The sequence below is a fragment of the Asterias rubens genome, chromosome 19, assembly GCF_902459465.1.
Source record: "Asterias rubens chromosome 19, eAstRub1.3, whole genome shotgun sequence".
Taxonomy (NCBI): domain Eukaryota; kingdom Metazoa; phylum Echinodermata; class Asteroidea; order Forcipulatida; family Asteriidae; genus Asterias; species Asterias rubens.
In genome coordinates, this window is record NC_047080.1 from 9,318,713 (window position 1) to 9,329,251 (window position 10,539).

Below are 10,539 nucleotides of genomic sequence, written 5' to 3' on the forward strand. Positions count from 1 at the left end.
ACTTCAGAGGGAGTCATTTCTCACAATGTTTTATACAATCAACCTCTACCCATTACTCATTTCCAAGTTTTTAAGATATTGAGTAAATAGTAATAGTGTCCACTGCCTTTAAAATGAATGGCAATCAAATTGTATTTATTCGTTAGGCATTCTATTGTTGTTCGAAATTCTTCAATGAAATGTATCTCTAGGCTTCACACATACATGTAGATCCTTGTCGCTTGATTGGTTGAACTCAATCACACTTTTAAAGGGTCTATATAACTTTTGTAGGACAAAAAACACAATGTCCACAGATTTACACTAAATTACGCAGTTTGAAGATAATGATAGTAGAAAGCTCCCCTGAAAATATTACGTGCTGAGGTGCTGTAATTTTTGTGGGAAATGAGTAAAACAATGTCATGAAAATAATCTTCGTCTCATGAGACGAAAATTATTTTAATCATTTACAAACGAATATCATGACATTGTTTTACTCATTTCTCAAAAACTACAGCACTTCAGTAAGTAATATTTGAAGGGAAGCTTTCCACTATCATTATCTTCAAACCCTGTAAGTTTAATGTAAATCTATGGACACTTTGAAAAGGTACCCAAATCCTTTAAAACAGAAGAGGGAAACAAAGATTCTTCATAGGGGAATTCAAATGGCTCCGGCGCTCCACGAGGAAGTTTGTGTACGACGTCTATGGGAGGTTCTTAACTACAGGGACAAAGAAAAGAACAAAAGATTTCTCCACAGGGATGCAAACAAATGGAATGTTTGTTAATAACTGGTTTAGGAGTCCATAATTTCATGTACAGCCCACAGGCTGCTTGGGTTATCGTTCCTCGCAGACCTTTCAAGCCTATTTGGAACTTGATATTTTGAGTAAAGATTAATAATTGCAAAGGTTTTAAAGCGTTTTTCAAAGGAGAGAACCGAACTGCATGTTCTGGGGTGTTAATTTGTGTAGGGCAGGCTGCAGGAGATATACAAGTTTCCATTTATTATGTCTAATTTTGAAGACTTCCAGTACATGTAAGAACAAATTGAAAGCCAGATGTAAATTTTTGTGGTATTAAGAAATATTTAACCCTTTTATAAAAAACAAAGATCAACAGTTTACTTGCCGCAATCGTCATGAATTGGTTCACCATTTGTGTTTATCATTGTTGTTAGATAACATTTTAATTGAATAAAAGTGGACATGTGATATTGATTTACGGATTTATTGTTGTCATCAGATTTGGTAATATTGGACGTTTGAGATGGGTGGGCGGGGTTGAATAGTGTTCAAGGCCTTGTGTCCTGGGGAGTTTTATCGAATTTGTACCAAATGGTATGCCCTTTCCACTGTTTCGCCCGCTGGTGTGGCAGGAGATTCTGTCCCCTGGAGATTTGGTCCCCCATATGGTGAACTGTGTCCAAATTTGTTCTGATAGGGCGCTCTTTTGAATCATCCTCATACAGCCCTTGTTTCCCATTATGGGGGACCGAATCTCTGGCGGACAGGCTCTCGGACGCGCCATCATAGAAGTCACTCAAGAGGGGTAAGTCCAGCATTTTTTGTTTGTATTAATTGAATAGGGCAAGTCAAACATTTTTGGCCAATAATCACAAAAGGAAAGAGCAGCAGTTTAATCTGTTATTCAAATTTGTATAAAAGGAAAATGAAAAATTACGCAAGGATAAGGACAGGTGTTAGCGATGTATGTGTACAAGCATGCAAGTCGAATTTAACTGTGAATCTCCAGAACCATGAAAGGCATGTGAAATGATGTGAGGTCAAAGGTGACCTCAACGGCAGATCTCCGGCGTAACTCGGGCGAAGGAGCTCCATGGTCAGGCTGCAACACGAAAGTGGTCTGTAGTGCTAGCGCGCCCTCTTGTGGCGGTGATGATTCAGGTGGGGATAGTAATAACAAGAGAGCCTTGAACCAAGACTATAATCGAAAAAGACTGAACGATACGGGGGGGGGGGGGCAGCTATCCTCGCATCCACCAATGGTGCGACTGGACAGTAGGATTTGTAACTTCGGCCAAAGTATACATGTAATAGTACTACTCAAATACAGCTGTGAGACAGCTGCATTGTAATGCAGGTTAGCGTGTGGAGTAGGCCCCCTAGACTAGCTAGCCAACCGTCATGTTCTTTCTGAGCACAAAATAACTATTTCATTGGGGAAGCTTTTACAGTCCATGATGCGTCACGGGGTATAGCTCGAGATATTCAGCAAGTATAAAAGCGAGCTTGTACTTTCGAAAACCTAGCACTGCACTCATACAGGAAAATCCCACAGTAATCCCATCAAATAGACCTTTATCACGCTCTCACCATCTTGGTCATGTTCCCTGTTTCCATTATAGTAATGAATGCTTTATTCATTGCGCAAACATGGTACTATTATTTCGTCCAGCCTCAGTTTGGTTACATTGAGTTGGAATGGGGGTAACGTAAAGATGGCCACACCGTGATGTAACGCGCTTGGTACCCTTCCATCCCACCATATCCCGCGGGCCCGTCTTCCCCTGTCACATCCTGCATTCCCGAGAGTTGTCTTTACAGCGTCGACCCTAGATCTATCCAAACTGTTGTTTGGTTTGCGCATGGTAACACTTTTGACTCTGTTTGCCATGTAGATTATTTGTTCTTTAGAGAACTGTCTTGCTATGTATTTTACTCCTGCAGAGTTGATTTTCGGGAGACATCTATAGTTCTAAAAAGAACTGTCCTGATTTTGTTTTCAACAATGTTACGAAGGTACAGAGCCCCCAGTTGTACAGGCCTAGTCAGCCCTCTGCTAGGTTTTGACTACAGTTTCGTTTGAGTATAATGACAAACAAAATAAGGCGCAAGAGCTCTTTTGTTGGAGTGAACGAAGAGTTGAGATGAACATAGTATTATATTATTTGAAGGCTTCTGAGCCCACATAAACAAATTGGTGTGTAGGTAGACTGGTCCATGTATTTATCTGTATAAATACGGTACTTGTTCACAGAATCGTTGGTTCCAATCGATAAAATGTTTCATTGGATAAACGTGTAGTGACGTAAGCTTACTGTGTGTATTGATTGGTCCGAGGTGACGTTTGGTAGCGGGCACTTTCGGTGAAATAGATAAAATAGACGTCGAATCAATACGGTGTGTGCCTGTACCAGCTACCAAATGATACAGCGAGTCTGACACAAAGACTACTAGACAATGCATACATGTGGTGACGTCAGTGGCTTGTTCCTCGAAATGGACACTAAACAAGCATGGTTGAATAAAGGGATGCTTCCCAGGGACGTGGATTTCACAAAGAGTTAGGACGAGTTCAGACCTACTCGTCCTCATTTGGAACTAGCCTTAAGGGGTGTAGTGAAATTCCTTTGTTCATAATTCCTATATATCTCCTTTGGTAATTATTTCTAACCTCCATGGTAGTTGAGCCTTTTTGGAAAATACTCTCAGGTGTTTTGTAACATCTACCTCCACGATTGTAAGAATTACTTTTTGAGAATAACAACACTAATTAGGATTTGAGGAACAGTAAGTTGCATTCTGGTGAGGTATCAATTATTTGGTGTGCGGTAACACCATGCGTGTCTAATGTACTTGACACTGGTAGATTTTTTTCTTTCTTTAGAGAACTGACTTGCTAGTCCCAGGTAGTAATAGTTAAAAGACAGGACAGGTCTTTTCAGAACCGAGAAGTCTCATTGTCTTCTGGATGGTGAATTGAGCATACTGATCGAAACATCGAGTTGTTGAAACCTCCATGTTGAAACCAACGGTTTTTTTTTTTCAAAACCACTCAGATTATCATTAAACTGTACATGGTGTTTAAAAGGTCGATCGGTTGGTGACCTTTTAAGCAACCCCTTCCTTCTCTCCACCCCCCTCCCCACCCCCTTTGTCTCCGTATTTTATGGCGTATATCTTTGTTTGCCCCCTTGCTTTGTATGTGTGCTTTCTGACTATAGTTTTACTTCTGCTTGCTACGGTCAACACGTACATTGTTGTCTTTATGGGTAAGCAGTGAAATATAAGTCAGACCATTAACTGTTTTTTGCCTTTTCATAAATCACAAGAATGGCTTCATGCTTTTTTTTAATTGTTTATAATGATGAAAAAATTCACCAGGGTTGCGCAGCCAACTATAAATTAATACGCCAGGCCATTAAAGGCAGTGGACACTATTGGAAATTGTCAAAGACTAGCCTTCACAGTTGGTGTATCTCAACATTATGCCTAAAATAACAAACCTGTGAAAATTTGAGCTCAATCGAAGTTGCGAGATAACAATGAAAGAAAAATAACCCTTGTCACACGAAGTTGTGCGCTTTCAGATGCTTGATTTCAAGACCTCAAAATCTAATTCTGGGGTCTCAAAATCAAATCCGTGGAAAATTACTTCTTTCTAGAAAACTACGTTACTTCAAAGGGAGCCGTTTCTCATATACTATCAACATCCCTCTAATGATCATAACCAAGTAAGTTTTTATGCTAACAATTATTTTGAGTATATTATACCAATAGTGTCCACTGCCTTTAATATTAGCCTAAATCAAAACACGACAATTCATGTTTTGGGGTATTAATCTAAACTTTTTGGTTGAAAGTTTACATTATTGATGAGGTAAATTTTGTAAAATAAGACAATATAGTAAGCACATCCAAACACCAAAACGTTCACAGATATCATCTCTTTATTTATTTAACACCTATAAAATGCATAATTTGTCTGAAAAAGGCCACCACATCAACCCCCCCCCCTCCCAAAAAAACACACACACACAAAAACTAACAAAATATACAAGCGTTATTCTCGGTTAAAAAGTAGGCCCCCTACATAACAGAATGTAAAAATGTTTCCAAAAGTCAAAAAGGCGTTCTTTATTATGTACACTGTAGTTCACATGTACGTGAACTAACGACAAAGATGAGCTATAGGGAAAGGCATTTTAAATAGACTGGTACCCTGTCTTCAGTCACATTATTATTGGTTTTACAGAACCAGTGATTTCATTGGATATACATGTAGTGATTTCATTGGGTAACCGTGCAGTGACGTCAGCTTGTCATTTCTGTGTTTTGATTGGTCCGAGCAGCTGCACTGTCGGTCATCTGCATGCTGCAGCATGCAGTTGTGTGTGTGTTTAATGAATGTAGGTGAAAGGTGATTATGGTCGAGGATAAACATTGGCTAAATGCAGATCTCTGGCGTAATTCAAGAGACTCAAAGTTTGACGTCAGATGTTCAGGTTACGATGGTTTGGTTAACCCGCAAAATCTGAAATAAATAGAAAGGATATAAAAAAGAAGTTAAGGAACAAGTTCCCTATGCTATTTCCTGTACAGGAAAATGCGAGTTTGATATTTTGGGACATATCCTATCGCTGTACGCTTACAGAGTGTTGTTCATACCATGTACATTTATGGGAATATTTTGGGTATGAAGATGTCTTTGTGACTTTGTTTGCTTTTCCAGTGTTTCTATGACTTCATTACAACAGTTTTTGAGTCTGAGTCTTGAGTTGTTGTACTCTCCTGAAAGCATTGCTGCTGTCCTGGAGAGGGTGGGTTGTAAAATCCATTTGTGCTTGATGCTGTAAATATTGTACATATCAGTCGTGGTATTTTCAGTTTGTCCTGAGAGAGATTGGAAGCTCCATCCCTCGTATAGCCGGCAGTGCTTTTCTATGGAGCACTTGCAGATTTGTTGCAGTGACTGCAGCCAATGGTAGCCTGTTCCAAACCCGAACAGCTCTTGGGAAAGGGCTATCTGATGTAGCAGTTTATACGATGGTAACGAAATCATGTCATGTACGGGCAAACACAAACGGGGGGGGGGGGGGGGGCTGCAAAGAAGAATAGTATTCCGTTGTTTTCTATTCCTACTGTTCTCATTATGTAAACAAGATTTCGGCATCAAACAGGGGAGTTGTGTATAAATACATGTTGAAGCCCCTTACCGGTATTTATTGTCTATGGAATGCCACCATGCTCCAGCGTTGGTAACCCGTTGGTGATAGCTGAAAATAAATGAAAATACCCAAAAAAACATTATTTAAATAATTCGCTCGCCTGTCTGTGGGGACCCACTCTAGAATATTAGTCTGTTTGAATACAACCAGCTAGCATGTGGGTTTTCCCGGAGTTCTCGCAAATGGTTTGTGTAGGCCTATTAAGGCGGGGTATGCTTTTGGTAAACGTCAAAGACAGTATCACTTGGTGTATTCCAACAAAGAAGCCTTAATTTCTCAGATTCAAATTTCGTTGGTGCCAATATATACCGACTTTTCTATAAAACTACACTACTTCAAGGGTGTCTTTTCTAACAATGTTTTATTGTCAAAATCTCCCCAGTGTTCTTTACTAAGGTCATATTATGTAAAGTAATTTGTTACTGCTCAATAGTACGTATCTGTATTAAGTTAATGGGATTTGAGGCTTTGCATGGTTTATGGTGAGGTATTATTTGGTTGCGGTAACACCGTGTGTGTCTACTTGTAAGGTTTATAAATATGTTCCCTTGAGAACTTGTCTTGCTATAATATGGTATTCTACTACCGCGTTGTAGTAAGTTTTCGGAATGTTTCGAGAGGCTTCTCAGTTTGACTAATTAACATTATTACGACGGCTTTTTGAACATAGTGGCACCGAAATGGAAGAAAGACGGCTTTTTATATGTGACTTTTAAATACTTACTCCATCCAGGACGACGACGAGTGGGTTCACAGCAAAGTTTCTTGTGTTTCAACTTCAACCATGCCCCAGCTCCAGCTGCCGTGGAACAGCTCGACACAGACGAGCAGCACCCGGTCCCCGCTCCGGGCACTCCTTGGAAACTCAGTCCAAGCCAGTTATTGGAGCCGTCTGTGTTGTATTTGACGTAGTAATTGCAGGCCGTAGTGGGCCCGCCTTGAGCGATCCTGCACTTGCGGCCATTCTCGCCAATGAGGGAGCCACCAGAAGCCATGCTATAGAACTGTTGTGGTGTGTAAGAGTCCCAGTTTGAGCAGCGGAAATTTGGATCATATCCGTCTTGGCTTGCTGCATACACGAGAGAACGAGAGAAATAATGCATTGTTGAAATAATATGCCGAGACGGACGAGGTGACAGCTAATTCTTTGAAATCAATTTATCAATCAATCAATCAATCAATCAATCAATCAATCAATCAATCAATCAATCAATCAATCAATCAATCAATCAATCAATCGCTAAAGGCACAGGACACTATTGGCGATTGCTCAAGGTAATAGTTAGCGTAACAACTTACTTGGTAAGGAGCAACTCGGGGAGCTGTTGATAGATACAAAACATTGTGAGAAACAGCTCCTTCTGAAGTAACATATTTTGGGGAAAGAAGTAATTCCTCACTAAAATATTTGAATTGAATTCGAGACCTCAGCTGAGGTATCGAAAATTGAAGCAAAGCAATTTATTAGGCGCGCCAGTCCAACAGTCGTTGCTCGTAGCGCCGTACAGTAGGCTTTCAAAAAAAAAAAAGGTGAGATTTAAGCGAAGTTTTCGAAATTGGCTATGAAGTAGATTGGGTGATGTTCTGGGGAAGATGATTCCACATCATTGGTGATGCGATAGAAATTGCACGGGTGGGGAGGTTCTGAAAAGAACCATTGGTTTCAACTCGAATTTTCGATCAGTATAAGCTTGGTACGTACCTTGTGGTCCACAGCAAATCTCCTTGTGTTGAGACTTCAACCATGCCCCAGCTCCAACTTCCGTGGAACAGCTCGATACGGACGAACAGCACCCGGACCCCGCTCCGGGCACTCCTTGGAAACTCAGTCCCAGCCAGGTATTGGAGCCGTCTGTGTTGTATTTGACGTAGTGATTGCAGGCCGTAGTGGGCCCGCCTCGAGAAATCCTGCACTTGCGACCATTCTGGCCAATGCGAGAGGTACCATAGGCCATGTCAAAGAACTGTTGTGGGGTGTAGGAATCCCAGTTTGCGCAGCAGAAGCTTGGATGATATCCTGAAAACAGAACCAGAGAGAAATAAGGCACATTATGATATACATAAAAAATAATAATGATAGCAAAGTCTTATTAAGCGGACATATCTACCAAACGTATCATACCAAACTTGGTTTGTTTCTTAATAATTATATGGGTGATATTTTCGTTTATCTACGAGTGTTCAGTTTTGGTCTATTGTCATTATCTTGCCATAATGTTTGTGCCAGCTCGGTGGTGTTTCATGATTTTAATTAAATGTAGCGTTTTGTACTTTTATATGTATATGTACATTTTTAAAATTCATGCTTTTATTTTCTGTATTTTTATAAACATGTATGTTTTTTTGTTGGAGGGGTCTGGGAGGGACGTCGCTTTGATGAATGATATCCGAAGATTTAAAATAAATAAAATAAAATAACAAGATACTCAAGGCGCTGAGTATATACAAACTTTCAGAAAGATATATATTGCAGTGATGAATTATGAGACCCTTTGCAAGGGTTTACGAGGTGCTACGGCGCATACAGCAGCCACAGCCAGGAACACATTGTGTTACCCATCATGTTTTATTTGATAAAAACACTTTCTTACCTACATATACTTGTTCTTAAACTTATATAAAGGTGGTCATACGTTTATTTAAAGCCATGATTGTACACTTTCGGAACAGAAAAACAAGAAAGCTCACAGATTTACAAATAACTTACAGGGTTTACAGAAGGTAATGGTAAAAGACTTCTCTTGAAATTGTATTCCATGAAATGCTTTACTTTTTGAGAAAACATTAAAACAATTATCAAATTTACAGTAAACATGACACGGCGAAACGCGCGAAAACAAGGGTAGGTTTTCCCGTTATTTTCTCCCGACTCCAATGACCGATTGAGCCTAAATTTTCACAGGTTTGTTGTTTTATATATAAGTTGTGATACAACTGTACACGAAATGTGGGCCTAGGACAATACTGTTTACCGAAAGTGTCCACTGGCTTTAATACAGCTATGCCAAACCCGAATATCCAAATCTGATAGCTTAAAACCTAAGTTCGATTCCAGTTTTTCATGCGCAACAGTCACCACTTTCATAAAATACACACATAATTTTAAATCTAGGTTAGTACGTGAGTAGCTGTGGACGGTTTTGTAACCATGATTTCAGTCTCTAGCTACGAGACCTACAGATACAAAACATTCCAGGTAGTCGATTGGTATATAGGCCATGCCTAAAGCCGTTGAATAGCGTTGTGAGTATGTAAGACACTGGGGTCGATTTCACATTATAAGGAATTCTTCCTATAACTCGAGATAAGACTATTATTTACTCTTTGTTAAATCATGGGGGTAGAATTAGATCCACCACTTCACACGTTTGGTGATTGTCAAATACCAGTCTTCTCACTTGGTGTACTCAAAAATAACATGTATAAAATAACAAACCCCTGAAAATTTGGGTTCAATTGGTGGTCATCAAATTTGCATAAAGAAAAATGAAAGACAAAACGCCCTTGTTGCATTACTTTGTGGCTTTCAGATGCAATCATTATGATACAAAGCTTCAGCCGAAGTAAAGTATTCGATTATTTTTGTGAGAAATTACCCCTTTCTCAATAACTAAGTTACTTCAGAGGGAGCCGTTACTCACAATGGTTAATACTATCAACAGCTCTCCATTACTCGTAATACCAAGGAACTTTTCATGCTAACAATTATTACCAATATAGTAACCAGTGCCCTTTAAGTTATGTGTGCTTTAATATTTTAATCCGTCTCTATGCAACTCAAAAAACTGCTTCTTCACCACATACCTTGAGCGTCAGATTGCATGACGGCTGCGCAAAAAGTTGCAATCACAAAAACAACTTGCAAAGTTCGGCTCGGAGACATCTTGGAAGCAGTTGTCCGTCGTAAACGTCGGCGTTGAATCTGCTGGAAAAGTTTGGCTAAATTTCTGGCGTGCGGCCGTTTTATGTGAAGTTTTATTAGCATGGTCATGCTGACACGTTGGAGTCCACACGGTATGTGATTGGTTGCTTTTCCTTTTAGCCCCGCCCAGGAAAATACACGTAATGCACATATCTTTCCATGGCCAATATAATGGGCAAATGGGTGAAGGCCAAATCACTAGATCAAATAATCTTTACTGATCTATCGTGTTACGGGGAGAATGCAACCTTTACATAGCATAGAACTTTTGAGCATAGAGTAAGTTTTGAGGAAGGAAATAGCTCCTAGCCTCTCAAACCTTACAAGTAAAGTTGATTGGTGATGACATACGACAGCTAGCGTTTTGATTGGTTGATCAACGACAGGTGTTTTTGTTGTTGTTTGGCCTTCGGTTTGTAAACATCCGGGTTCTATAGAAAGTTTTGTGAGGGAAAATTGAGGGGAATTCCCTAATAAAATTGTATACATCTCAGTATAGGTGGTCAATTATTTTCTTGCTTCCAGTCCCATTATAAAGCACACCTCACGCTATGGACTTATAAGATCTCACATGCTTAATCAAACAAAATGACAGCATCTAGGTCCAGGTTCTAATCCTTCCTCAATGGTTTAAACAGCACCTTTTGTTCCCAAGCATATT

At 39.7% G+C, this 10,539-nt stretch overlaps 1 protein-coding gene across 1 annotated transcript; it reads right to left on the reverse strand.

The window, feature by feature from the left end:
• Positions 1-4,943: 4,943 nt before the first annotated feature.
• LOC117303048 lies at positions 4,944-10,299 on the reverse strand. Its single transcript, XM_033787099.1, has 5 exons — positions 9,761-10,299; positions 7,659-7,973; positions 6,681-7,025; positions 5,945-6,004; positions 4,944-5,262 (listed from the first exon to the last, which is right to left on the reverse strand). Exons 1-4 carry the CDS (start codon positions 9,945-9,947, stop codon positions 5,958-5,960), a joined length of 894 nt encoding a protein of 297 aa, XP_033642990.1. The 5' UTR covers positions 9,948-10,299; the 3' UTR covers positions 4,944-5,262; positions 5,945-5,957.
• Positions 10,300-10,539: the final 240 nt, after the last annotated feature.

Coding starts and splice junctions, on each gene's coding strand:
- LOC117303048 (XM_033787099.1), bottom strand. CDS start 9,947: ATGACCATGCTAATAAAACTTCACATAAAACGGCCGCACGCCAGAAAT. Junction 7,026..7,658: donor GATTTGCTGTGGACCACAAG/GTACGTACCAAG, acceptor TCGTGTATGCAG/CAAGCCAAGACGGATATGAT. Junction 6,005..6,680: donor TCGTCGTCGTCCTGGATGGA/GTAAGTATTTAA, acceptor ATTTATTTTCAG/CTATCACCAACGGGTTACCA.